Source organism: Acanthochromis polyacanthus, chromosome 7, assembly GCF_021347895.1.
Source record: "Acanthochromis polyacanthus isolate Apoly-LR-REF ecotype Palm Island chromosome 7, KAUST_Apoly_ChrSc, whole genome shotgun sequence".
Classification (NCBI taxonomy): Eukaryota; Metazoa; Chordata; class Actinopteri; family Pomacentridae; genus Acanthochromis; species Acanthochromis polyacanthus.
In genome coordinates, this window is record NC_067119.1 from 23,395,535 (window position 1) to 23,422,223 (window position 26,689).

A 26,689-nucleotide genomic window follows, 5' to 3' on the forward strand; every position below is an offset into this window, starting at 1 on the left:
TGCCAATTTTATTTAATGGAGGTGTTTTTTTTTTCCAACCAAAGTGCAATAGAGCTGTGTTCTATTCTAACGATGTGAAAAAAAAACCCCATAAAGGCAAGAACAAGTAGAAACATCAACAATATAAATTCAGTGGTTGGCAAATGGACTGATCTGAGGAGTCTATTGACGAGAGACTGTGAAACTGAATATGTGATCTGCCAGGTACTAAAAGTGCTGAGTCAGTTCACTCACACACCCCTTATTCATACAGATGTCACTCCCACCCTCTGTCTCACCAGCAAAGAGACACGTTGGTGCACATACAGTGTAGCCTGTATTTATACAGCAACCTGGACTTGACATGACACAATGACATTCTGGTCAAAGTCACGTACAGGCTTTTTAAGTTGTGGACATGATCCGTAATGAATGGATGCTCTATAGGGTTATGATTCATCCCATATGTATGTAAAAAATCCTAAATTATACTATTGTTATATTCAAGATCCAATGTGCTGGAGTAGAGGTGTGTCACTTCACAACACGGACTGCATTGTTCTGTGTGGCAGCTCTACTAGAAACAGTAAATAAAAAAGTAAGTGAAGCATAACTTAGATTGAAGGCCAATCAAACACAATTATTAAAGAAGCTTCCTTTGCTGAAACAATAAACACAGGAAATAAAATGCATTTTTTAATCCAGCATGTGGATGTGGTCTGAAAGGGTGTGGGACACCATGCCATTTTCAGGTTGCGGTGCGCTGTTCAGTAAACGTTCTGCCCTCTCATTAGTGTAAACGCTACCAGCAGGAGAAACGGGCTGTGAGCTCAGGCATTGGCGTTACTTTTTTCAGGCAAAACAACTAAACAGTTTATTAGAGCTACATAGAAGAGAATAATTGATTTTCAATGCACTTTGACAGAGCAAAAGTTCTAAATGTAAAGCTCTGGAGTCTTCTGTCTGTATACTGTCAAAACAAGGCTTTGCTCATTATTGGTAAAAAGAGGGAGAGATCAAATTAACCTGCCCAGCAACACCCAGGCCTCTCCCCAAAAACAGCCTTTGGTTTTCTCTTGTAAACAGACTCCTCCTGCTGAGAAGTTTCCGTGCCACAGGGAAAAACCATGTTTTCTGTAACCTACACCATAATCATCATCTACTTACCATATCTGCAATAACTGTATCCCCACAGACGTTCTGATGCAATTACGATAAATGATAGTTAAGTCAATAATCATTTTCTCCTCATTGAGGACAACATTAAACCACGGGGAATATGTTAATGTAACACAAATATTGAGAAACTGAAGCTTTACATAATACACCATGTCACTCTTCTTCGTATTCCTAAATAAAATATATGCAAGTCAAGTATGCATGTCATTTATTAGCAAGTTCACAGTTACAAAAATAAGTTAGAAAACTAACACCACAAAATAGTGATCTCACCAGTATTCCACATATAAATGTAAAAAGTCACTGACAGTTGACAAAACAATTTCTAAGCTGGTTCTGGATGTTTCAGTAATATAATTTAGTTGTAGTAGTGAAAGCACTCTCAGAACACCATTTACTGGTTAATTAAAAGTTACACAGTATCAGTGTCAAAGTAAAATGAACAGAAAAATTGACAGTTACAAACTTACCAAATACCAACTATGATTACTTTGTACGTAAACTAAGTTAAGATTTTCATCTGAAACATCCTTACGACTATATTATGACACAGACCAAAAGCTAAATGATACTGAACTTTAACCAAGCATCTCCTACCAGTTGTGTTTCTTGCAACGAAACAAAGCTGCAATGCTAATGTAGTTATATTTTGCTAAAACATCCAATAAACCTATTGTCATATGGTGTGAGTCTCAGGAGCCAAGCCATGTTTTGAGATGCTGTTATGGAAAAAAAAATTGACAACAGACACTGTCAAAAATGATCTGTAAACCTTTAAATTCTTTAAAATTAAGCAAAAATATGTAAAGAGACTCCTGACTGAACACAACACTGTTCAATATCAAACTGGGCCTACATTAAAAAAAACCTCTTGAATCATCATATTAATAACAGTCCAGACCTTGGCAAACAAATATTAGTTTTATTAGGCGTTTGTCTAACTACAGGCTTAAGCTATGGTTGCTTTGTTGAGCGATTGAATGGTACTTCTAGCAAGTCTACAAACTACGGCTGAATGCTGAAGCATTAATTTTATAGTCCTTTCATCCAACATCAGAAGTCCAGATTCAGCATCTTAGAAAACCTATAGACCCATTCATACTCAACTTTGTCTACTCTTCAGCTCTATATTCACTTATCTTCCTCTGAGAAGAAGCAGACTGATGCTGATCCATGAGCTTTCACAAAACTAGAGTACCAAATCAACAAATCGCCGTTCCCAACATCAGAAAAACTTATTTTGACATCTGTTTTTCTCTTCACAATAAACTTCCCTTGACACACATTCAGAAGAAAACATACATTCTCTTGAAGAAACCAGTGCACTTTCACAACCATAACCACTTTTAAACCCATTATGATCTGCAGTACAACCTTTAGGCTTCATACAGTGGAGTAACGGTGCCATCCTTCCACTCAATCAGGATTTCTCCTCGCTGTAAAGTTGGGGAGGAGTGTGGGAGTTGCATGGCATGCTCGGTCAGCGGGGCCTTTTCACTGGGCACTGGTGACCCAGGAACACTCATCTCTGGCCTTGGAGTGTACGACTTCAAAACGCATACCACCTTCTTCCTTCTGCATAGCAGAAAAGAAGAGAAAAAAATTGGTGGGGGATACAATATTTTACTTTGTACCACAGTTCTTTGAGATTTCTGATCACAGCTTTCTTCTATATTCTTCCCCAAGGTTTTCTGATATAAGCTTGTAGCCACAGTCATTGTCTGTCTTCTAATTTTGTTTCAGTCTTGTGTTTCAACAACCTCATGACTCTGAAATCTCATAAATGTGGTTGAATGTCCAATGCAACATGTGGTAAAATTGCATACTTCTTCAATCCAAACACTTGAAAAACTTGGCAATTTTACCAGTTAAATTATTAGTTCATAAGCGGGCTAACTGATGACACTTATGTTTTCAACAGTAAATCTATATAAATAATGTGCATTGTGTGTGTGTGTTTATGGACTCACCTATTAGAGTAAACATTGAGGATAAGAATCACAGCACCCAAGACCAGAGCAAGCGAGCTTAGCACCAGCATGGTTATCTTCCAGCCCATCCCTATATATATGTACATATACAGACCAAGAAGTATATCATGCATTTTACACAACTCACATTTCAGCTCATATTTACCTCTTTCTAAACTATTAATCTTGTTCACACATTGTATTAGGCTTTGTCAACACTCTGAGCCTGTAAACAAAAGCCTATTGAACATAGCTCACAAACATGGCACCTTTTTTGCTCCATTTCACATGCAACTATCTCCATCTAGTGGTGGAAATGCAACTACATTTGTACTGAATTGGGACAACTATCAAAGCTTTTATGTCACTCCACATGCAACAATGTGAAATCAAACATTTCAATGAATACAATTCTACATATAGTCAAAATGTTACTGATTACAGTTTGCCAAACTCACCATAGTCCATACTGAAGAAAATCATAGTGGGATCTATATGGGATGAATGAGTCGTATTTATCATGGAATATGGTTCCGTGACATTAGTGGCCATCACACCTACAACTGAAAGTGAACAAAAAAAGAAACAGGTCATTCAAACACAGGAGCAAAATTTAACATTACGGCTTTGACCTCTAAGCCTGTGCAAATATTTATGGGGAAATAAAAGCAGCAGTTGTGCTCGCATGTCTTCAGTACTGAGTGAGAAATAACATAAGGTAAAATTCAAGTTATACTTTATAAATTCTGAAGGAAATTTAGGGACATCAGTTCATGCAGCAGAGCCTCATGTAAAGACACAACATGAATCAGCATGTTTCATGGAGTGGCTGGCAGTTTTCCGAGATCAGGAAAATATTGATCAAAAGTGCACTTAACTCAATTAGATACTCGGGCTAAAAGCAGGCATGCTATGATCTAATCTGCAGGCCACAGCAGAATACATTATGTAGACATATGGATGGCTTTGTGTATTTTTGCTCAAACTACAGCTGGCACACATGTAATTTCAATGCCAATGCCTAAATGGCAGCCTTTCTGATGCATTAATTTACCATCATTTTAACCATGTTCATGTTTACTTAACTGTGCAGTGAAAACAGATTTTTGACAACGATCCCCTTTTATGTAAGGCAAAGGCAAATTTATTTATATAGCACATTTCAAAAACGAGGTGATTCAAAGTGCTTTTGACAGATTTCATCTAAAGCTAGTCCCAGTTCTCTGGCAAGACCACATACCATAAATCAGTCTAAAACTCATATTATATGAGCTGAGAAATGGTTACAAATAATATCAAGTATGAAATTTGTAACTAAGGGGGATTACATTATTTAAAAAAAAACACAGGCTGGACTTTTAGGAAAAGGTAGGCTAATTTTATTAGAAGACAACACTGAGTAAACTACTCTATGTGAGATATTTTTATGTGCTTACATGTTTCAGCTTGTCTGTGGTAATCAGACAGATCACTTGGAAAAATCCGTGGTTCCAAAGACTCTTCCAGATGGTGGGGATGTTGTTGTGGGTTATGTTTGCTGTCTCTACCACTGCACAATGTCTGGTTATTGAGTGTCCGCCACCTGCTGCCCTGCTTGTAAAAAAGAGGGAGCCAAAAGAACATTAATCTAGCACAAGGTTTTTTATGCTTCCACTTATTAGGTAAAATTGGTCTACAATGTACATTTCCTTTGCAGTTTTAGATACAGTTAAAATACCATGAGTAAGGCACTGAAACATTGTTACCTGCTTGTGTTCCCTTGAAAGGAAAACCAAAATGGATTTGTGTGTAGCACTGAGGTGCAGCCCCTTCCCCATCAAGGTGAGGTGGCCTTTCTTGGAGCAAGCCCATGCCTGGCTGCTTGCCTCTCTGTCCATTTCCACTGCTGCCACTCCCACGCCAGCGCTGAAGACACAGGGCTGCAAGTGGACGCCTTCATACTCCTCTCTCGGTGCAGTCAGACACTCCCCAGTGTGGTGGCTTCTGAGAGACTGGCTCTCCTGCAGCCAGCGCCATTCCTGCAAAGACGAATGTGGGCTGCATTCCTCCAGTGACACCCTCCCTCCAAAAGCTGACTCGTGCACCTGCAGACATTTACCCAGCAGCTTGTTCCGAATGTGTAATCCAGACCCCTCTGTGAAGCAAACAGAAAACATGCATTTATTAACAAAACACTCAGCCAAGCAATTGTTGTCAAATGGAGCTATGTAGACTGTAAGCACTTGTATACAGATTTTGAAGTGCTTTATGAATAAAGATTATTTTTGGTTTTAAATAAAGGTAATTTTTGACTCATATTTAGAACAAATTCGTGTAACTCAAGAGACTGAGTTTTCTTTTCTAACATAATATCGCGACATTTAGATATAAAAACACTAAGTTAATACACTGGTGTGTTCTCAGTATTGTTAATATGCTAGTTGTATTGCATTGGAGCACCTGAGAACAATTATCCCACCTAATTGGACTTCAAAATTTTGTAAAGTCAGTTCTATAGTCGGTATACAACTAGGTCAATAAATGGCAAGCATCTTTGTTCAACTTTTTACTTGCTTACGCTGTTTTAAGTAGCTAACAGCTAGCTACAGAAGCATTCACGAGACATAGGTTGGACTGCACAGGTGAAGTTTGTTATTTAGCTACTTGGAGCGATGTGGAGGAAATGCCTCTGAATATTGTTGAACTTTCACAAACTGTGAGCGGAAAAAAAGTCTTTAAGTCATGAAGCATCCAAACATTATGTACACTTTGACAAATTAATAACGTTTATGGCCGTTGCTGCTCGCCGCGTCCATAGTTTTAGCTGTCGCGATGTTAAACAGCTAACCGAATTAAAACTACGTGTTTGCTTGCCGAATTAGCAGATTAGCAAGGGGTTACAGTTTTTACCTTTGAAAATGACGAAGACGAGCAAACAAACACACAACAGAGGTCTGTCCATGGCGATGGCAGGCTCAGTTAGTTTGGTTTCTTGGTGTCAGTGTGCTTTCTATCTATTTAGCAACAGCAGCAAGTGGGAGGAACAAAACTTCGTGCAGCCTCCGTCTGAGCATCCGTCACATTGATGGATGAATAGGGTCCATGTATTCCGTCCAAAAGCTCTTAAAGGGGGAATGCATGGTGTTGTAACTGTGTTTTTGCAAAATCTATGTGACTGTCCAGGCAGCAAAGTTGTACAAATGACCTAAAGACTACTTTGAGTAGTTTTCTACTGTACACAACTCACACGCACTCCTTGTTTACTACTATAGCAGGCTAGAAAAGGTGTTTACAACCACTGTTCCACAACTCCATGGACTACTAATTAGTTTTAAAGAGCATAAATCTGTTATAAGGAGAAAATAGTGTACAGCCAGTTGAATAGGATTGCCTCTGTTACTGTGAGGAATGGGACAACTGCTGGGGCATGCATGGTCACATGATGCTTTTCTCTGTAGTTATGCACCACCAAGAATGTGATTAAAAAAAAAAAGTTAACAACAAAAACATACCTAAGTTGACCTTTAGCCTACATCTCTTACAAAATGTTGTCTGTGAAATATTTGAGGTTAGTTTACCACTCAGAATTCTATCTGTTGCTTTCCCCTTTGGTCCCCTTTACACTTGCAGTTAAAAATGAAGGGTGAAAAAAACAATTTGTTGTGTATTGCCATGCTTGAAGATCTGAATTAAAAGCAAGCAATCAAGTAGAAATGAGTGTTCACGTTTTATTTTGTAATTGCCCTTAATGAGAGACACATACACAGCACCGATAAACATATACATTTAAAAATAATGACAAGAATTCCCACAAACTTACTGCTGAAATATTTCTTTGGTCTGTTATATCGTCATCATAAGGTATATGGGCAACAAGTCAACATTTCCTCCCCACACATACGAGAGGCATCTCAACCATCCAGTCAGAGGACTACTTGGATCAGTTAGTCTGATGATCAACTTAAACTTACTTAATGCCTGTACATCAACAGTCAAAATAGCCTTATCAAGATACAAAATTACAAAAACATAATGACAACTATAAATCTCAACATCCAAATAAAAAATCTTTAAAAAAAATCTTAAGGTCAAATAGAATAAAGGATATTTTCAAATATCTTACATCTTTACCATTATAAAAGTGAATAAAATCCATTCTATATATAAAAAAAATCAAATGAAAAAGTAGTAATGGTAATTTACAGAGTACAAAAGACACTCTGGACTTAGTAAAAACTGCAGAACCAATGCATATACCATAAGTTAGTCTTATCAATAACATTAATTCAGACCTATTTATAAAAATTTGCAAAAGAAAGATTCCTTTATAATATGTTGACAATTCACAGCTCAAGAATACACAGAGTTATAGGTAGTTGTATAATCTGTACATCATTCAACATGACAGACATGCAGAGATTATTTCAAGCACAATTGAAAACAGTAATAACTTGATAGGCTGAATTATAAATAGTGCAAATGTCTTCATCCTCTTTCAGCATTTTATCATTATCTTATGTGTTAAGTTATGTCAGGAGCTCAACTTTTTTGATCTGGCCCACTCCTGCCAAGAAAATCATGAGCAGGAGGGAAAAGGGCCATATAGGGTGGAGGGTTTTCTCCCTGTGGAAACTGAGGTGGAGCTGTAGGAGCTGTAGGAGCTGTAGGAACTGCAGGCTGCACTGAAGACTGCGGGTAAGCTGCCGGTGGGAAAGCAGCAGGTGGAAAACCATACGGAGTGGTTTGTTGTGGCCACTGGTTATTATAGCCACTTGCCATGTTCACTTGCTGAGTGGGATGTGGTGGGTACTGACAAGCACCTGCGGCTATGGGTACAGGATTTGGTCCCATAGGGAAGGCAGGAGGAGGGAAATCGCTGTGACTTTGTCCTCCGACAGCGGCAGGTTGGTACGGCCCCATAGGCTCAGCAGCGTAAAATGCAAGAACACTCGAAGGAACAAGAACCAGTGGAAATACCACTTCTGGGTCAAAGGAAAAACTGATATCCACATATGCCTGGGAAAGAGAGAAAATGAGAAATGAAATTGGTCTACACTCAACAATATATACACCTATTAATTCAGCTAACTGAGCTGACATACAAACATGCATAGTATGTGCTGTTAAACTGAAAATGTTTATGCTGCAACTCATGCTGTAATTTCATAAGCTGCTGTGCTGTTATGTTGTTTTGTATAATTTGTATTGATTGTTCAAGTTTTTTAGCTGGGACAACAACTGCCTGCGTGTATTATTTAATTGCCAGTGTTTGCTAACAAGGGTAATGTTTTCATTTCTGAGTTCATGTAACATCACAATTACATTGCTACATACCTTCAGGTAATATTCAACAGAGATGATTTCACAGTTATGGACAGTGTAGATCGTATCATCAGGAATCTTCACTTGGCAAGAGGCTGTTGCCTCTGTGTTTGGACGGATAATGTCCCCGACTGATTTGAAAAGACTTTTCTCAACAACATTAGTGTTGCCACCAGCGCGGTACACTGTTTTCTGCAGTAAATTGAATTTGGACGCCACGTCTTTGGAAGAGTTGTTGGAGATGTTGGCAAAAGCAGATAAAGTGTCACCTATTGAAAACAATTCATAACATCTGTGTAAGCACTAATTTGTCCAAAACGATGTCATCACATATTATGAATAACAGTATAAATTTTTAATTACGCTGCATATATAAGTAATGCTGGAACATCCTCCATCAGCCGTTGTAATGAATTTAGGTAAAAGCTGTAAACATCTGATGTTACCTGACAATACACTGCAATTTTTTAACTTCATTAGTATTTAGCTGTGAGTTGCAGTCACTTTACCTGGATAGCAAGCCTTTTTGTTAACAGTGGCAGACAGATTGACCTGTCCTTTGGAGAAAGTCCCCACTTCTTTACTCACTGAACCAGACTGTGGACACTGTAAAAAGAAAATCATAATGTGAAAAATCCTCTTAATGCCTCATATGGCTCAAATTCTAAGTCTGGGAGAAAATACTGTCATGTTGCTATTAAACAAAGTAGTCCTTGTCCAAGTGAACACCATACACTTTTCAACATTTACTCTCTGGTATATTTAAGTATGGGCCACTGTAATTTTAGAATGTTCTTGATGACTTTGAAGGACACATACAAAAAAATTAAATAGTTTTCACACAAGTTACTATTGCTACCTTTACTGTCCTACTTACCAGGGCTTGACCGATGTGTGGAAAGGACTTTGAAACAAATCTGAGCTCTTTTTGTATGGAAGAAGGAAATCGCCAGCTCCTTGATACGCTTGCTTCAAGCAGGTAAACAATTCTTCCACTAGACCCCATAAATGATGACGGAATGTCCCTGTAAGACAGAACAGACCAGAACAGGATTGCACTTATTTGTGAAAGCGAACAATGACACTACAAATGTTAAAAGCAAAAAACTTCCACTTACTCTTGTGGGATTCTAAAGCTGAATTGGAACTGATGGGGCCCTTTGGAAAGTACAGTGCCTGCTCAAGAAGTGACAATGGTTAACACCTTCTTTATCAACTTTACAAATGTCAGGGTTTTCACAGAGCTAGAATAAAGTATTTTATATTATGGGAAGCTCACACTGGCAAATAAACTTCAAAGGGGCACAGTGACACAGCTCCATATTTTTACCATGAAACATTTAAATTCATCATACAAGTTTACTTGCAACTCACAGCAGCTTCATGTCACACAACAAAGGCATACACATGCTATCAACACTATCAATAATTTACTTTTCAATGTCATTCCCTATGATTTCGACCTTAAACCACACCCACTTGTTCTCTTACGTTCTCTTTTTCCCTCTAGGTGTGGCTGTGGTTGATAAGGGCTAAATACAAGAGTGGATACAGCGGCAAGGAAGACTTGGTCACCTGACGCTATTCATCTCCTTCTGCTACAAATGTAAATTTCCCTTGGGATCAATAAAATACCTATATATCAATCTATAGACCCAGTTCAGATTTCCACCCCAAAATGTAGACTCAGATTTGCCTGTATGCTGCTGACTCTCTGTTGACTCTTGTTTGCTCTGCCGCTGGTTACCTGATCTGCCCCGACTTCCTCCTGTAACTCTAGACAAAACTATCACTGCAACCTCCTTCTCAGCCTAGCTCAGCTCCAGATCCAACTCCTATCTCTTAACCAGTTGTGACCACTCAGGCCATAACGGCTACCTGTTAAGCAATACTCCTGCAGTTTGTTTGCTTTCAGCACTAGTCTGGGTTGCTGCTCTGTCTGTAGACTTTTGTCTATAGCTATTTAATCCTTGCGTATTTAGCAACTGCTAAAATTATTTAATTCTGAACTCTGCATTTCAGCTTTTGACTCGTCTGGTTTGCTTTTGCTTGTACTTCATCTCAGAATAATGCAACTACTTCAGGCTGCTCCATTTGTTAATTGTGGTTTCGGCCTAGCATCCACCTGCTTTTACTCCACTCATATCCTTGATTTAAAGTGCCTCTGTTTGGATTCATGTTTACATTTGAGTTCCCTGATTGTCATGTCAGGTCACTACTGAATTTAATAGCAATTTTGAACAAGAAATGTTGATGAAAAGGGCTTTCTTCTCTGGGGGAATACTATGATTGAAGACAAGTTAGTTCTTATTCTCAACATAATAAAGTTTACTTTTATTGCAGTATTTAACTCTCCACTTTGCCCTTTGTCCATCTGTATGCTGTTTTCCACTGCAGGAACATTTGCGTGTGCTTCGACTTGAAGAATCTCCCTTTCAGAACCTATTTACAGCCATTTCAGGGGGAGAAAAAAAGCACTAATTCCATGGTAGATACTTTTGAGCGGCTGTGAAAAATATTGTGTGGGTCTCAACTGTGATTGGGCAACAAGTGTCATTTTTGCCCTCTTCATGTCCCTATCAAGTAGCAGTCTTCATTGCCATCTTCAATGTAGAATTCACTGCATGGGCTGACATGATAAACCCTCCATTGTTTCACTTTTGCTCTATTTCACTCTGCTAATGGATCCTTCCCCACAATGGAAACGCAAAGGCTGAAATGGCTCATTATGTGGCAGTTCCTGTAAATGTCTGCATGACCTCGTGTCTACCCTAAGTTCCTGCATGTAAAAGCTACCTTCTGTTTAGTATGATTAATTTCAATGGTTTTTATTTTTTTATTTTTTTTACAAACTATAGCCAATGACTACCAGTAAACACTGGTTCAACCACTGATTGTAGATTATTTTTAAATATGGAAATCCTGAAGGTCTCAGGAATTTACTAATTTATCTGTGTTTACAGGGTGTGAACTGAGACATGTTTTAGCTTCCTCCAACTTTCTCTCAGTTTCTCTACATGGATGTTCCAGTCTGTAGTTTGTTTATTTGTTCAGAAACACTTACTGTCTATTGACTTGCAATAGTTGCCTTTTTATACTTGACTTTCTATACTGCAGCACAGTAGCAAACACTGTCTGTGAAAACATGTTTGGCAATGAAAGCTATCCTTAATTGGAAAGCACCAAAAACCTTAAGAGAGGGGGGTTTTGTAAATGTTCCTATTGATGTTAATTCAAACACTGGACGTCAATAGAGAATATAGCGTTTCTCTTTACTCAGCTAACTTGAAAATAAAAAAAGTAGAGGCGTGTTCCCTTTAAGTTCAATGTGCACGACGCTCCTGTAAGTCGGTTGATAGATGTGTTTACTGCTACTTAATTACATTCGTAGCCAACAGCTAGATTTTAGAAACAACACCTTACAAATAATGTGCATGACAACACTTTACAACACAAAAGGAGATTGTTTTGACGATAGAAGCCGTCAGCGATGTGGAAAGTCGCTAAGTAAGCAACATTAAAAGCAGTTTGGGCACAATATAGCTCAGCTAACGTGTCTACGGAGATGTCTTGTTAGCTTCTGAAAGTGACGTACACAATTTCTGAACACAACAAACTTTTCTTAAGTGCCACGAGTAGGACGTATTTAAGGACCGAACATTTATTCAGCATACCTGAATCCTTTTCTGGGACGCAGTATTTTTTTTCTTTGAAGTACCTCCTGTGTGCAGTGTACGTCTTCTTGTCATCTCCAGTACCCTCTGTCCAATGTACGTGAGCGTCCCCTTTGGCTTTGACAGCAACACTCTTGACTTTGGTGTCTTTTATCAAGATGAAACTAACGGTGCCAGAGATCGTGTCTCCTGCAGAGAAAGTGCCCTGTTCGTTGAGCGCTTGGTAAGTAAGATTCAAATCTTTTATCGGAGACATTTTGAATCCGTGGACAAACAGGTCGTTTCAATTTCCTCGATAGTTCTGTCAACAATCCCCGAACCCTTCCGATTACATCCGGCTCCGCCTGAATGATGACGTCACAAATGTGGCTGTTCAGAGTTACACTGTTAATACGGTTGGGTTTAAAGGGTCATATAAAATGAAAAGACCACACGAATCTGATTGTTTATCAAGAGCTATTTACCAAAAATTAAGTACTTTAAACAAATGTTCAGACTCAGAGGTGGTTGTGTCTGCAGATTGGGAGGCTGCAATTTCAGAACCGCACTTCAAGGAGTCAAAGTCCATCATGGCAATAAATGCTGTTATAAAATTAGTAGGGATTGTGAATCGTTTTATTTGTCTAACATTATATACATGGAGGTTTGACCTGGAAAGGAGAGGAATGAAGGTTAGCTGCAGTAAGACGGAGTATCTGTGTGTGAATGAGAGGGACCCAAGTGGAAGAGTGAGGTTACAGAGAGAAGAGATCAAGAAGGTGGAGGATTTTAAAGGGGAACTTCGTTTTTTTTCAACCTGGGGTCTGTTTTCATATGTCATTTCATACATGTGAGTGATGGAGAAATGAATTTTCGACATAGCTCCAGTATTTAGCCAGGCAGGCAGCTTAGCAGCTCAGCTTGCAGCTCAGCTAGCGAAAAGTATGGGGCAACTTGCCCCCCCACATCAAAGTCCGCCCTAACGTGCTTTTTTCCCCACACTGACCGGCTCGGATAGTCTCAACGAGTGTCCCACAACATACTAGAGATGAGAAGTGAACGAAAACCCCCACATTACATGGCGATCGCTCTTTGTTGTGGTCTGTATGCAAATCTCAGGATGCTAGAAAGCAAATCTCGTTCCGAAATCGCGCTATAGCTCGCGAAATCACGCCAGAGCTCGCGCCAAGGCGCCAAGGCGCGAGCTCTGGCGTGATTTCGCGAGCTATAGCGCGATTTCGGAACGAGATTTGCTTTCTAGCGTCCTGAGATTTGGATACAGACCACAACAAATAGCGATCGCCAAGTAATGTGGAGATTTTCGTTCACTTCTCATCTCTAGTATGTTGTGGGACACTCGTTGAGACTATCCGAGCCGGTCAGTGTGGGGAAAAAAGCACGTTAGGGCGGACTTTGACTGGGGGGAGGGGCAAGTTGTCCCATACTTTTCGCTAGCTGAGCTGCTAGCTGAGCTGCTAAGCTGCCTGCCTGGCTAAATACTGGAGCTATGTCGAAAATTCATTTCTCCATCACTCACATGTATGAAATTACATATGGAAACAGACCCCAGGTTGAAAAAAAACGAAGTTCCCCTTTAAGTACTTAGCGTCAACAGTCCAGAGCAATGGAGAGTGTGGAAAAGAGGTGAAGAAGCGTGTACAGGCAGGCTGGAATGGCTGGAGAAAAGTGTCAGGTGTGATGTGTGATAGAAGAGTTTCAGCTAAAATGAAAAGAAAGGTTTACAAAACTGTGGTGAGACCAGCCATATTGTTTGGTCTGGAGACAGTGTCCCTGAGGAAAAGACAGGAGGCAGAGCTGGAGGTAGCAGAACTGAAGATGCTGAGGTTCTCTTTGGGAGTGACCAGGATGGATAGGATCAGGAATGAGTACATCAGAGGGACAGCACATGTTAGAGGCTTTGGAGATAAAGTCAGAGAGGCCAGACTGAGATGGTTCGGACATGTCCAGAGGAGAGAGAGTGAATATATTGGTAGAAGGATGCTGAGTTTCCCACTGCCCGGCGGGAGGCCTAGAGAAAAACCAAAGAGGAGTTTTTTGGATGTGGTTAAAGAGGACATGAAGGTAGTTGGTGTGAGAGAAGAGGATGCAGAAGACAGGGTTAGGTGGAGGCAATTGATTCGCTGTGGCGACCCCTGAAGGGAAAAGCCGAAAGGAAAAGAAGAAGAAGAAGAAGAAGAAGAAGATATACATTTCTGATGTCTTCATGTGCGCAACAAAGCTGTTGTTAACCTGCCAAACTCTGTTTTTACTCGTCATAAAGCAGTGAAGGGTCACATTTTAGCTAATATGTTTAAAGCCCTAACCCAGTCTGTCTACAGAGTAGAGCTGTTTGTGATCTAGAGACCACAAAGTCCATGGCATGTGATTCATCATTATCTTACCTGATAATGACTTAAGTATGCTAATTACACAATTTTTCCAAATGCAAGTCTTACCAACTAAGATATTATTATTATTGTAATAAGCAGTATTTTGAGTGGAATAAACCTTTCAAACCTTATGTTAGTTCAAAAATCACTATTTGGATGAAATAAACCTTTAAAATTAAAGGTATGTGGACACAAAGCAGTACTTTGGGTGTTACATTCCTTGAGTAAAGTTTTAAATTGTGCAGTCCTATCGGTGTGTTCATGGTCCTGAGAGTGCAGCCTCCAAATGCATTATTGAGACACTCAGACTGAAAGATTGACAAAGAAGCTTTTATTAAAATCTACAAGAGCAGTTTCAAAATATATTAATAATTCAGGTGCAAAATGTAACAAAACTGACAATTGTCTTTCACTAAACTCGACAGACTGGCAAGTATAGGGAAATATATATATGTGTGTGTGTGTGTGTGTGTGTGTTTGACCTTTTAGTAATACACTTTAGTTAAAAAAAATAATGAAAAGATTTATTCTTTTGCATGTTTACAGAATGCCATTGCCTTAAGTCAGCAGGGATAGGCTCCAGCCACCCTGTGACTCTACAGAAGATAAAGTGGTGTATAGATAATGGATGGATGGATGTCCACAGAATGTTTCCAGTTTTTTTAAGGCAGCCAATAACAGAACACTGAGGTAGTATGAGTAAGTACGTAAACCAATACCAAGAATAATGACACTTTGAACAAGGCATATAAAGCAGAGTGCAGGGTTCTCACCAGGATTTTTTAAAAGCGTAACGGCAGGTCTGGACGGCCCGACACTATGCGCATGCGCAATAGCCTTCATTAAAAAGCTCCAAAAAGCTTTTGCTCCATAGAGAACCTAGATAGGCACCCAGTCGATAAAAACAAACGCACATGGCGTTATCTGTCAAAATAACTCTCTTTCACAGCGCCAACTGCCCCAATAAAGAAGTTTTCTCACATAAATATGGAAATATTATGCAAGCAAATGTGCTCAAAACACAATACCACAACTTGAAAGGCAGCGTAGCGGCCCTAATCACAGTGTAATCTTTTAAACTGACAGCGTAACGGCCCGTTATGCTGAAATGCGCTGGCGAGAACCCTGGAGTGTATCTTGATGACTGAGGTTGCAGTATTCCATTAACAGCTGGACAAAGCCAACTGGTGACCTGAACTGACCAGAAAACCAAATTGCATACAGTGCAAAAAACTAATTATTGTATATCCTGTACCTAGCTAAGTGCCACTAGTAAATATTACACACACTTCATCACATAAAATTCACACTTGTTAAAGACACAATATAGGTGATGATTTGGCGAACATTTTTAACTATTAGTGGTGTAGTTCTCTAGTAACTGACTGATGTGTTCAGTTAATTATTTTCCATCAGACGTTTCAGTTGTGGAAGATGGGAAAAGTAAGGCATATGCTGGAGGACCTTCATCTGATTGAGAGAGGAAATCTGTATGCATCATTGGTGCAGAAGGCAGCGGGTTGTATGTTGGAGCTGAGGGGGATATAGAGGGAGGAAATGGCTGGATCTCTGGGGCAGATGGAGGGGAGTGAAATCTTGGGACAGCGGGTGGAGGATGAAGCACCAAAGATGAGGAGGAGGATGAAAATGGAGACCCGTATGGAGAAGGCTGCTGTGGCACTGGGTTATTATAGCCCCCCGACATGTGTGCCGGCTGACTTGGGTAGGCACGTGGTGGACCAGTGTACATTGGTGGGTTAGCCGGGTACGCAGGTGGTGGTGCTGAATAACTTTGGACTGCTGAGTATCTATAACCGCCTGAATGTGGCGATGCAGGGTAGGGGCCCATAGACATCTGAGGGGGAGGGAAGTTGCTGTGGCTTGGGCCCCCAGCAGCGCCACCTGGAGAGGGGCCCATGGCTACACCACTCTGAAAGCCAGAAACCATGTCGGGAGGTAAGATAACCACCGGGAACTTGATCTTTGGATCGAAAGCAAAGCTTATGTCCAGATACACCTGAGAGAAAATACATCATTAGTATATAATGATTTACTTTTAAAATAGAACAGCAACAAGAGAACATTTGGATAGTTGCAACAAATTTTGAAAAACCATGTCTTGTTTATGAATTTTTACAAAATCAGTTTTAAAAAATTGTTCTTTCAACGTACTCAGCTCACGACATTTTACGCTACCAGTACAATATGTTATGCTGTTGCAATGTTGCATACCTTTAAATGGTAATCCACTGTGATAATCTCACAATTCTGGATTGTCAGCAGGTAATCACAAGGAATCTTTATTCCACACCGGATCTCCCTCTGTGTCTGAGACCTAACACAGTTTTCGACTACTTTGTGGACAGTTTGGCTCTCATATTTGTTGCTGCTACTGGCCCGGTACACAACGTCCCGGACTAGACTAATTTTGGGTATCATGTCACTGGATGTAGAGTTATTGATTTTTGCAGTGATCACCATTGTCTCACCTGTGAGGAAAACAACAGATTATAAATGATTACATTTATGTATATTCAAGTGGAATATGCACTGAATAAAGACACAACATATTAACATTATATGAAATGCTATACTCTTTTTTACTCTATATTATATTATTTAAAAGTAATATCTGAACCATGTGTAGAAAAACCACTGTGATTATGATGTTTAAATATGATCTTTTTCTTTTAAAGACTTACTAACACCATACCCACTCATTTTCTGTGCTTTGTTAAAACTGTCACTGACAACAGAACATTTTATGACAGGTCTTTTAAGCTGACAAGAGTACAGGTGTAAATGGTAACATTAATAGTGGAGTGGAACTGACTGTCCCAGTATGTTAGCATGGCACAAAACTAGGGCACTGAAAAGGAAAAATCTAATTAAAATACATCTGTTTAATTAATATGGTTCAATCATGTCTGATATACCTGTGCTGACATATCAAAATGCCTGTCATGAAAAACAGATGTAAAAGCTCATACAATAGATAGATAGACAGACAGACAGACAGACATAACATCTGGCTTTAGCTGAAGTTTTCCTTCTACTAGTTGAACCTACCACATTTGAAGAGGAATTTTACTACCTGCAGCATAAGCTGTCTTGTCAACAGTGGCATCCATGTGTACCTGTCCTCTGGAGAAAATCCCCATCTCTTTCTTTGTTGAACCAACTTGTTGCAACTACAACGCAATAAACATGGAAAACGGTTACTTTGATCCTCATCAATTATTGAAACAATACTGTGCGTGGTTTGAAGTGGCTATAATTTATATTTTACAGAAAACAATGTGAAAACAGTGTTACAATGTAAGACGGTTTGCATATAGTCATGTCATTGGCATACACAGAGCTATCATTTGCATCTACAGTTCCCTTTGACTTTTTTACGGAAGAGTATTAGGGCCACCCGTGAGAAAAAAAAATGAGAGGGGGTAGAATTTTTTTTTTCAGCATGAATTTTGAGAAAAAAGTCAAAATGTCGAGAATAAAGTCAAAATATAATGTCGAGAATAAAGTTGAAATATAATGTCGAGAATAAAGTTGAAATGTCGAGAATAAAGTTGAAATGTCGAGAATAAAGTGGAAATATAATGTCGAGAATAAAGTTGAAATAGGATGTTGAGAATAAAGTGGAAATATAATGTTGAGAATAAAGTTGAAATAGGATGTCGAGAATAAAGTCAAAATGTCGAGAATAAAGTCAAAATATAATGTCGAGAATAAAGTTGAAATAGGATGTCGAGAATAAAGTCAAAATGTCGAGAATAAAGTCAAAATATAATGTCGAGAATAAAGTTGAATTAGGATGTCGAGAATAAAGTCAACCTTTTGGAGGTCTGCAGCCAACTGCTCTCGCCTTTTGAGACTAACAACCAGCGCACTGCTTCTACAAAATGCCGTTCAGTCAGTTAGATGAACTAGTGAAATTATACTTCAGACTCGGCTTTAGTAATAAAGAAATACTTTCTCTTTTAGCCCACAGACATACTGTGGTGATAAGTGTTAGAACTTTGAAGAGACTTTTCCGAAAACTGCGACTGTTCCGAAGGATAAACCACACACGGTTGGAAGAGGTGGCCTCATTCGTGCACGCTGAAATAGCGGGTAATGGACAAATGCAAGGCTACCGATGGCTGCATCTGTGCGCAGTTCAGAGGGGATATGTTGTATCACAAGATACAATAAGACAGCTAATCAAGTTCTTTGATCCTGAAGGTGTGGAGCTCAGGCGGGCGCGCCGTTTGATAGATAGATAGATAGATAGATAGATACTTTATTAATCTCCAAAGAGAAATTCACAAAATGTTACAACTGGGTTTCAAACCCACGCCACCCGCGCCACAAGCGACAGCTCAATGCGCTGAGCTATGAGAGACACAGGCATTATTGCAACAAAGGCCCCAATGTGCTGTGGAACATGGACTCCTATGATAAATTGAAGCCATATGGAATTGCCATTAATGGCTGTATTGACGGTTTTAGTCGCTATGTCGTATGGATGGAGGCATACAGAACAAACAATGACCCCAAAGTGATAGCCAATTACTTCATCACATCAATTTCTTCAAAGTTCTAACACTTATCACAACAGTATGTCTGTGGGCTAAAAGAGAAAGTATTTCTTTATTACTAAAGCCGAGTCTGAAGTATAATTTCACTAGTTCATCTAACTGACTGAACGGCATTTTGTAGAAGCAGTGCGCTGGTTGTTAGTCTCAAAAGGCGAGAGCAGTTGGCTGCAGACCTCCAAAAGGTTGACTTTATTCTCGACATCCTAATTCAACTTTATTCTCGACATCCTAATTCAACTTTATTCTCGACATTATATTTCGACTTTATTCTCGACATTGTATGTTGATTTTTTTCTCGACATTTCGACTTTATTCTCGACATCCTATTTCAACTTTATTCTCAACATTATATTTCCACTTTATTCTCAACATCCTATTTCAACTTTATTCTCGACATTATATTTCCACTTTATTCTCGACATTTCAACTTTATTCTCGACATTTCAACTTTATTCTCGACATTATATTTCAACTTTATTCTCGACATTATATTTTGACTTTATTCTCGACATTTCGACTTTTTTCTCAAAATTCATGCTGAAAAAAAAATTCTACCCCCTCTCATTTTTTTTTCTCATGGGTGGCCCTAATACTCTTCCGTACTTTTTGGACCCTTGTAGTGAGTTTCATTTTTGTTTAGCGGTCCGGTATAAAGATGTACTGTTCTGGATGACTCTGGTAAAGACAGTGACAGGTATTTCCCTCAAAAGTTAAGACATCCCAGAAACAGAGCTAACAAAGAGTTAATACTGGACAAAAAGACAGTTTCTACTTTCCACAGAATACATAATATCTATAAAAACTGTTAACAATAAGGCCTATTGCTGTCAAATATTTAATGGATTTCTTTTAATTGAACAAAAGAAGTTGAATTCCAGATTCTACTAGGCCTTTTTCTTTGTAAACGTTTTGAATTGTCATAACAGGAAAAGCTCACATGAAGCCACACCCATAATGGTGTCTGGTTGATCTTTATGTATTCCGGTTAGCAAGACCAGAAATCCTAATAGCTGGACCCAGGAGATGTCAGCTCTTAATGGAATCCACTCATCATTAGTGTAATTACACAACAGAGCTTTCCTGTTACAAAATATTAAAATGGCTGCTGTGAGGAAAGTCTGTCACCTCCATTCACCTCTATCTGTGGGGACAGATAGAAATAGAAAGTGTTTTGATTGAGTCTTTCTCTTATGTTATGGTCAAACAGTCGACCATGAAAAAAGTTGCATCCACTACAAGGAGTGTTGGCCTCCAGTGTCACATCATATTACAAAGTTTCATCTCCACATGCAAAACTGTAGACTAAGTGGATATCAAGTGACACATCAGAAATGTGTACACACATGGCTAAATGTTTTACACACCCTCAGAGAATGAAGATTTGGAACACACTTGGACACAAAGTTGAGCTCCTTTTCTGCTGTATTGTCAATCTTCCAGCTCCTGGACAGTTTCGCTACCAGCATGTAGACGATCTTTCCATGATGGCCCTTGAAGGATGATGGCATGCTTCTGTAATTGTGAAACAGTGCAATGAATGCTTTGCAATGGGAATTGATTTCACACCAGTTTCCAGCACATGTAGGAGGAAGTTCCTGTATGTTGGGAAATCATGAAGGTGTGGACATAAATGCTTTGTCAAGGGTCTGACTGCACTTACCCTGGAGGTATGTTAAGGCTGAATCTATATACATGGTTGCCTTGTGGTAGAACAGTGTCTGAAAAGAAAGGATTTTGGTGTTAATAGGTTCAATGTTCAAAGTAGCCTTTGTTCTACCTGAATGCACAATGTCACTTTTCGCTGCTTTCGTGCAATTTCCTATATGTGCAATTTGCTGACATATTTATTCTATTTACTGGTTCTTATTTCATCTCATTTACCTCTCATATTGTATATATCTGGCCTCCTCTGCAGTTGCTGTCATTTTTAATATTCTTTTATTTTTCAGGTACATTTGATTTATTATTTAATGTTGATATTTTATTTCTCATTGCTTGTTGTCGTGCACCGTCCAGCGGAAGCTAGTTGTATTTTTGTCATGCCATGTAAGATGACAATAAAACCATTCTATTCTATTATCCTTGAGGGGCAATTTGTCTTGAAAATTTGTCACTTTAAAACCACACAACAGACCAAAAATATGATAATAATAAAATAAAATCGATTAAAAAAGAACAAAATCATTATGAATTTAAGACAAAAGAAACGTGACGATAAAATGAAATAAAATAAGAGTTAAATTAATAAAACCACAAAGTGGCAGCAGGGACAAATGAGTTTCTAAATAATACTGACACTTACTTGCTACTATTAGGCTGCAAAATAAAGTAACAAAGTGCTTTAATTCAAGTACAATGCAGCACATTTTTGAGATATATATACTTTAAGTATTACTAAGCAATGCTTCTAATGCACTACATTTCAGTTGTGTATATTCTATATTAATGTGACATGTTAAATTATATGCTTAAAAGTGTTCAAAATTAAATCCAGTCAGATCATCAAAATAACTTTATTGATGTTTGGGTAATTTCTCAGTGATGACGCTACAACACCTTAAAACATACAACTTATTACTTTTTACTGAATGTGGGGTTTGGCTTGTTTTTAAATTGTGGTAATGGTACTTCTACGAGCAACGACTCATAAAAAGAAGAGAAAACAGCAAAAACAGACAATGCAGAGGTGAAAAAGAAAGCCTACACCATGCAGGACTGAAACGATCCAAGCATGCGTAACTAACTGGAAGTCTACTGCCTACCCTTGGGGCCCTCTGGAATTAGAAACTGCTTTAGTTTGAAGTATCTCCTGTGCGCAGAGTACGTATGGGTGCGATCGCCGCTTTTTTGCGTCCAGCGTACGTCTGCGTCTCCTTTGGCTTTGACAAACAAGCTTTCTACTTTGGTTTCCTTCAGTAAGGCCAGTGTTACACTTCCAGTTATCGTGTCACCCTCGGAAAACGTCCCGTACTCATTCAACGCGTCGTAAGTGATCGTGAAGGCTCTGATTGAAGGCATTGTAGCTCAGAAACTGTAATTAGAAAAAACAACAACTGATTCACTCGTCCGTTTCCGCTATTTGTTGTTCCTCCACAGATCCTTCTTGGCGTGTTGACGGTGGCACATGCAGGACCGCTTGCTGTGTAGGACACGCCCTGAGAAAGTCCACTTGAAGACCTCTACTGCCCTCCTCTGTGGAGAGGAGACATGGGGGGCTGCAGGGAGGAACGGGTCCTCCTTCCTTCAAAAAGAGCTTTAAGCAGGCTGCCTGTAGTGAAGTTATTATTAAACCTGTTGCCAATTGCTTGCACGAAGGGAATCCAAAGAAAAGTTTGGATTAGTTGGGTTTCCTGTATAGTTTTGTGAAGTTTTCCCCTCACTATGCAAAGTGCATTGAAATCACTTGTCATTAATTGGTGTTGTTTAAATACAACTTAATTTAAATGTGAAATAAGTACTTAGACTCACACTTCGTCTTACTTTTAATAAGAAATATGTGTAAAACAAAGACTGTAGTCTTGATTCTGATGTTCTTTCAGTTGAGGATATTGCCTAAATGTAAGCAAAGGCTCTTTCTGGAAGGTTTATCCAGACTGATGTGTTCAGCTTTATCTTTATATGTTAATCAGTAAACAAGCTGTGCAGCCACTGTCTCACTCTTATTCAATTTAGTTTGGAAGTATAAGAGGAATACACAGAGGGAGGATGGGCTGAAATATTGTTCAGTTCATTATAATTTACATTGGTTATTTATTCACAAATTTGTGTTTGATCAGTGCGGTAGTTTGAGGTTCTTATTTGCGTGCAGTTTTCTTTAAGATCAGCTAAATTTCCTGTTTATGTAAATAAGCCTTTGATCATATACTGTATGGCTCTGACGCATGGAAATTTGCTTTTAAGCACAGCTGTTTCCCCACACAGACACCCATATCTAAACAAGGAACAAAAATATTTTTTTAAAGGACTCCAGTGACTAAGGTGTTTCAGAAGTGCTGTGGGAAACATTCTTACTTTTACTCAAAGCCAATGTCCCAACTTTTTTCATGTTTGAAAGATGCTTCCTAACATTAGCTGGAGTGCTTAAACTACAGTTACAAATGTTTTTGTCCCCAACAAAGTACAGGAAATTCTTACTTGAATTTTTTTATTGCCTAATAGATTAATTTAGAATGTGTCTCCCTTTATATTCCTTCCCCAAATACGAGGTTGAGTCCTTTTTTAATTTATTTTATGCCTATGCTCATTGAAACAGCAATTGGATTAAGATTTTCTCAGTACCGTAATCTGGAAGACTCGAAAGGTCTTGGCCTACTTTACAGAAAGTGTGGTCTAGCTTTTGAAATAAGAGTCAACTAACAATGAAGTTGAAAAGTTGATAAAGTTGCTGTCTTTTGGGCAAGAACATCATAAGGTTAGATACCTTTAGTTCCTTTTTCATAGTTCTCTCTGTAGATTAAAAAAACAACAACAACAAACAGAAAGATTTCATCTAATCTTTTTTTAAAAGTCTTGTGTACAACATTGCTAGATGGTTTAAGTTGCTGTGATAATAACCTAATATTTTTTAAAGTTATGTTTAATTTAATTACATTTTCCCTCCTGATGTGTGTATCATATATCACACTTATCTTTTATATTATGTTTTTTCATTAATTGATTTGAGTTTTTCCACCAAACGTTGTTTGTTTTGTAACTATACTACATTACTAAGCACTTTGGATTGATGTTAATCCAGTACAGAGGGAGGAAACACTGATTTATCCTGAATCACCTGCAGGTTTTAATGTTCAATTTAAACAGACTCCTGGTGATATTCATTTGTTAATAAAGTAAAACAACAAAAACTGTGTCAAATGGATTTGAGAGCCCCCTGGAGGTCAGTCACAGTAAAATCATGATGTGGATGTTTGAAGGTTGCAAAACTGATTGCAACAGGTCTGTCTTTGTTTCTGTATGTTCCAGGCACCGATCGAAGACTGAGAGAACAATTTTAGTGTTCACTTCACTCACTGAAGAAAGAATCATGTGAACCACGGACTTCCAAAATATAGCAGAAAACAAAAATCATTTAAAAAGTCATAAGCTAGTCTTTAAAACACTCCTGAAAGCACACAAAACACCTCATATCTGAATCAAGATATTAGCTGTGCTGTCGTAGAGTGCTTCAGTTTGCACATTTATGTGAAAATTTAATAAAAGTCACCTCACACACAATATCAAAACTCATTTTTAAAAAAATTATAGAGAAAAGACAAAATGTTAAAATTTCTTTCCTCCTGATTTACACATTATCCCAACTGTCAGTCCTGACCAAAGCAAGAGATCGGAATTCAAACTGGGATCTTCTTGCTGCAAGGCGAAAGTGCTAACCACTACTCCAATGTGCAGCCCTCTATTCTATTCTATTCTATTCTATTCTATTCTATTCTATTCTATTCTATTCTATTTCTTTACGTATTCATATGGAGATTTTATAGAGAAACTTTCCTGTCTCATAAAGAACTGCAGTAAATGCATTGTCAGTTGACATTTACATGCTGAAGAGGTTGCAGCTTAAATATGTCAGAAACAGAATCAGAAACAGTTACTTCAAAAACAATACTATTGAGATTGAGCCCATAATGTTATGAAATTATGTATTTACTCTCCACTACAAACATCCATCCATCCATTCTCGATAGACCGCTTTATCCTCACTAGGGTCGTGGGGTGCTGGAGCCTATCCCAGCTGACTCGGGCGAAGGCAGGGGACAGCCTGGACAGGTCACCAGTCTGTCACAGGGCTACATATACAGACAAACAATCACTCTCACATTCTCAGCCCCACAAATAACTGTTTAAATGTCTATTTAATATTTCACCTAGATATTAGCCTTTAAATTCTATTATTTGTAAATATATTTATAATACAGACATAGACATAAAGACAAATATTCTTTTTGTAATTGTATGGTAGAGCGACAAGAAAACTGTCCTCATTTAGTGTCAACATGTGTCACTGCTTATTTTGGTAAAATCTTTTTTAAAAAAAACATGATTTGTAATTTCTCGAATAATGAACAACATTTCATTAATCTGCTCACTATTTTGGGAAATAACAGCTAACAAACAGCTGTATTAAAAATAATAACAATAACAGATTTTTTTTTGGAAAATTCTTCAGTATTATTAACATAATTAAGGAAATTTGCACGTTAAACATTTCTTCTCCAACAACAACAACAACAACAAAAACAATTAAAATTAAAAGACAATAATAATAACATCTTTTAAAAGGCATAAAGTAATTCTTCTTTTGGCAAGCAGGTCACCTGGTGCTGCTCTCTGATTGGGTTGCTTGGGTTCCGGTCGCTATGCGCGTAACAGTCATGACTTTTTTCGGCGCGCACCGGTGGGGCTACGCAGGTGATTTGTGTTTCCTCATCAGGTTACGTCCAGACTTTTGTAAAGTCAAACTAATTAACTGTTTTGTTTTCAGGAATGATATAATTTGAGTTGTTTGTTTGCAATTACGCAACCACAACATGCCAACCTATATACGGTTGTGTGAGTGAGTGTGGTTAGCAAAAAAAGTTTAGGTTTGTGAAGTTTGTGTTTACAGTGGACAGTGTTGGGGTGACATGGAGCTGATCCTCAACATGTAGCTACTTCTGAATGCTTTACATCTAGTGCTTTCTTAAGAATTTAAAAACAAATTGTAGGTGTGTGGCTATATCTGGGTGAGGGTCATGAAACAAAGCTCCCTAATGAGCGTGCTGATGTTAGCTAGCATGCTCGTTAGCTTAGCTCAGTTGCTAAAATGTATATAAAATGTATGTCTGTTAAATTGTGAGTAATTACAGGATTTGTTAATGCACAGGTTTGCCTCCTAATGCCACTCTGCACAGCTGCGCTTGATTGCCTCTAACAAAGGCCGGACAATTTAAATCTACTCGTGTCTGCCACTTGTCTATCACTTTATGGTTATTTTAAATAGCTGGAGATATTGAAGGACGCACCATGCACAGCTGCAGACAGCACTAACACTTCTTGCAGCAAAGTTGTAACAAAGACTCCAAACCAAAGTTAGCCTAGCTGTCTCAACTGTAGCGTCCATTGCCACCAGCTTACTCACTGACCCCTGACCCCACGCCTATGCCAACTTCAGCAAACCCTAGTATGGAAGCGCTTGTGCAAATGTGTCTAAAATATACCCATATTTGAAGTGTAGTAAGGCGTTCGGTTTGTAGCTCATGAAATTGATGCTATGTTTTGATATGCTGCTAGAAATGGAGATCTAGGAAACTGAATCATCTTGTTATAATGGTGATGTGAAACTGTCCTCTGTCAACAGGTCAAACCTGATCTTTTTGCAACAACATTTGCATTAAATTTGAGTGTTTTACAGCAATCACAAAAGGCATTTGACAAGTCCAAAGTGAAAATGTTTGGTTAAAATGTTATAGCTAGAGCTGTTAAGTGTCAGATCTATTGCAAACATGACTCTGAATAACTACATAAATTATGCTAGAATGTTGCACAGTAACTAGCAACACTGCAGTCATATTAAATAATAATGTGCAAATTTATGGATCAGTAAAATGAAGAACTTACTGTGAAGCTCTATTCAAGACATCGCTGTATCTGTCAGAAAA

The 26,689-nt window shown here is 38.5% G+C and overlaps 3 protein-coding genes across 7 annotated transcripts; all 3 read right to left on the reverse strand.

Annotated features, from left to right (window-relative positions):
• Positions 1–1,349: 1,349 nt before the first annotated feature.
• Positions 1,350–6,172, reverse strand: si:dkey-245n4.2 (uncharacterized). 2 transcript variants are annotated; one of them, XM_022192445.2, is made up of 6 exons: positions 6,018–6,172; positions 4,874–5,262; positions 4,565–4,721; positions 3,587–3,691; positions 3,129–3,219; positions 1,350–2,733 (listed from the first exon to the last, which is right to left on the reverse strand). In XM_022192445.2, exons 1-6 carry the CDS (start codon positions 6,067–6,069, stop codon positions 2,535–2,537), a joined length of 993 nt encoding a protein of 330 aa, XP_022048137.1. In that variant the 5' UTR covers positions 6,070–6,172; the 3' UTR covers positions 1,350–2,534. The 2 variants fall into 2 exon arrangements, with proteins under 2 accessions (XP_022048137.1, XP_022048146.1); XM_022192454.2 differs by having other exon boundaries at positions 4,565–4,718; positions 6,018–6,170.
• Positions 6,173–6,821: 649 nt separating this feature from the next.
• LOC110950219 (arrestin domain-containing protein 3-like) lies at positions 6,822–12,437 on the reverse strand. Of its 2 annotated transcripts, XM_022192692.2 has the most exons (6): positions 12,104–12,437; positions 9,548–9,605; positions 9,307–9,454; positions 8,939–9,035; positions 8,442–8,698; positions 6,822–8,123 (listed from the first exon to the last, which is right to left on the reverse strand). In XM_022192692.2, the coding sequence occupies exons 1-6, from the start codon at positions 12,357–12,359 to the stop codon at positions 7,647–7,649; spliced, it is 1,293 nt and encodes a 430-aa protein (XP_022048384.2). In that variant the 5' UTR covers positions 12,360–12,437; the 3' UTR covers positions 6,822–7,646. The 2 variants fall into 2 exon arrangements, with proteins under 2 accessions (XP_022048384.2, XP_051806381.1); XM_051950421.1 differs by having other exon boundaries at positions 9,548–12,227.
• A 2,351-nt stretch (positions 12,438–14,788) lies between these two features.
• On the reverse strand, positions 14,789–22,328 carry LOC110950213 (arrestin domain-containing protein 3-like). Of its 3 annotated transcripts, XM_022192680.2 has the most exons (6): positions 21,818–22,328; positions 20,716–20,773; positions 20,420–20,567; positions 17,567–17,663; positions 16,705–16,961; positions 14,789–16,489 (listed from the first exon to the last, which is right to left on the reverse strand). In XM_022192680.2, the coding sequence occupies exons 1-6, from the start codon at positions 22,071–22,073 to the stop codon at positions 15,875–15,877; spliced, it is 1,431 nt and encodes a 476-aa protein (XP_022048372.1). In that variant the 5' UTR covers positions 22,074–22,328; the 3' UTR covers positions 14,789–15,874. The 3 variants fall into 3 exon arrangements, with proteins under 3 accessions (XP_022048372.1, XP_051806378.1, XP_051806379.1); XM_051950418.1 differs by lacking the exon at positions 21,818–22,328 and having other exon boundaries at positions 20,716–21,810; XM_051950419.1 differs by lacking the exons at positions 20,716–20,773; positions 21,818–22,328 and having other exon boundaries at positions 20,448–20,563.
• Between the last annotated feature and the right edge of the window lie 4,361 nt (positions 22,329–26,689).

Coding starts and splice junctions, on each gene's coding strand:
- si:dkey-245n4.2 (XM_022192445.2), bottom strand. CDS start 6,069: ATGGACAGACCTCTGTTGTGTGTTTGTTTGCTCGTCTTCGTCATTTTC. Junction 4,722..4,873: donor TTTCAAGGGAACACAAGCAG/GTAACAATGTTT, acceptor CTTTTTTACAAG/CAGGGCAGCAGGTGGCGGAC. Junction 3,220..3,586: donor TTTCTTCAGTATGGACTATG/GTGAGTTTGGCA, acceptor ACATATATATAG/GGATGGGCTGGAAGATAACC.
- LOC110950219 (XM_022192692.2), bottom strand. CDS start 12,359: ATGTCTCCGATAAAAGATTTGAATCTTACTTACCAAGCGCTCAACGAA. Junction 9,036..9,306: donor CACACATCGGTCAAGCCCTG/GTAAGTAGGACA, acceptor TTCTTTTTACAG/TGTCCACAGTCTGGTTCAGT. Junction 8,699..8,938: donor CAAAAAGGCTTGCTATCCAG/GTAAAGTGACTG, acceptor TGTTTTCAATAG/GTGACACTTTATCTGCTTTT.
- LOC110950213 (XM_022192680.2), bottom strand. CDS start 22,073: ATGCCTTCAATCAGAGCCTTCACGATCACTTACGACGCGTTGAATGAG. Junction 20,568..20,715: donor AGCCTTAACATACCTCCAGG/GTAAGTGCAGTC, acceptor TCACAATTACAG/AAGCATGCCATCATCCTTCA. Junction 16,490..16,704: donor CAGTGGATTACCATTTAAAG/GTATGCAACATT, acceptor ATTTTCTCTCAG/GTGTATCTGGACATAAGCTT.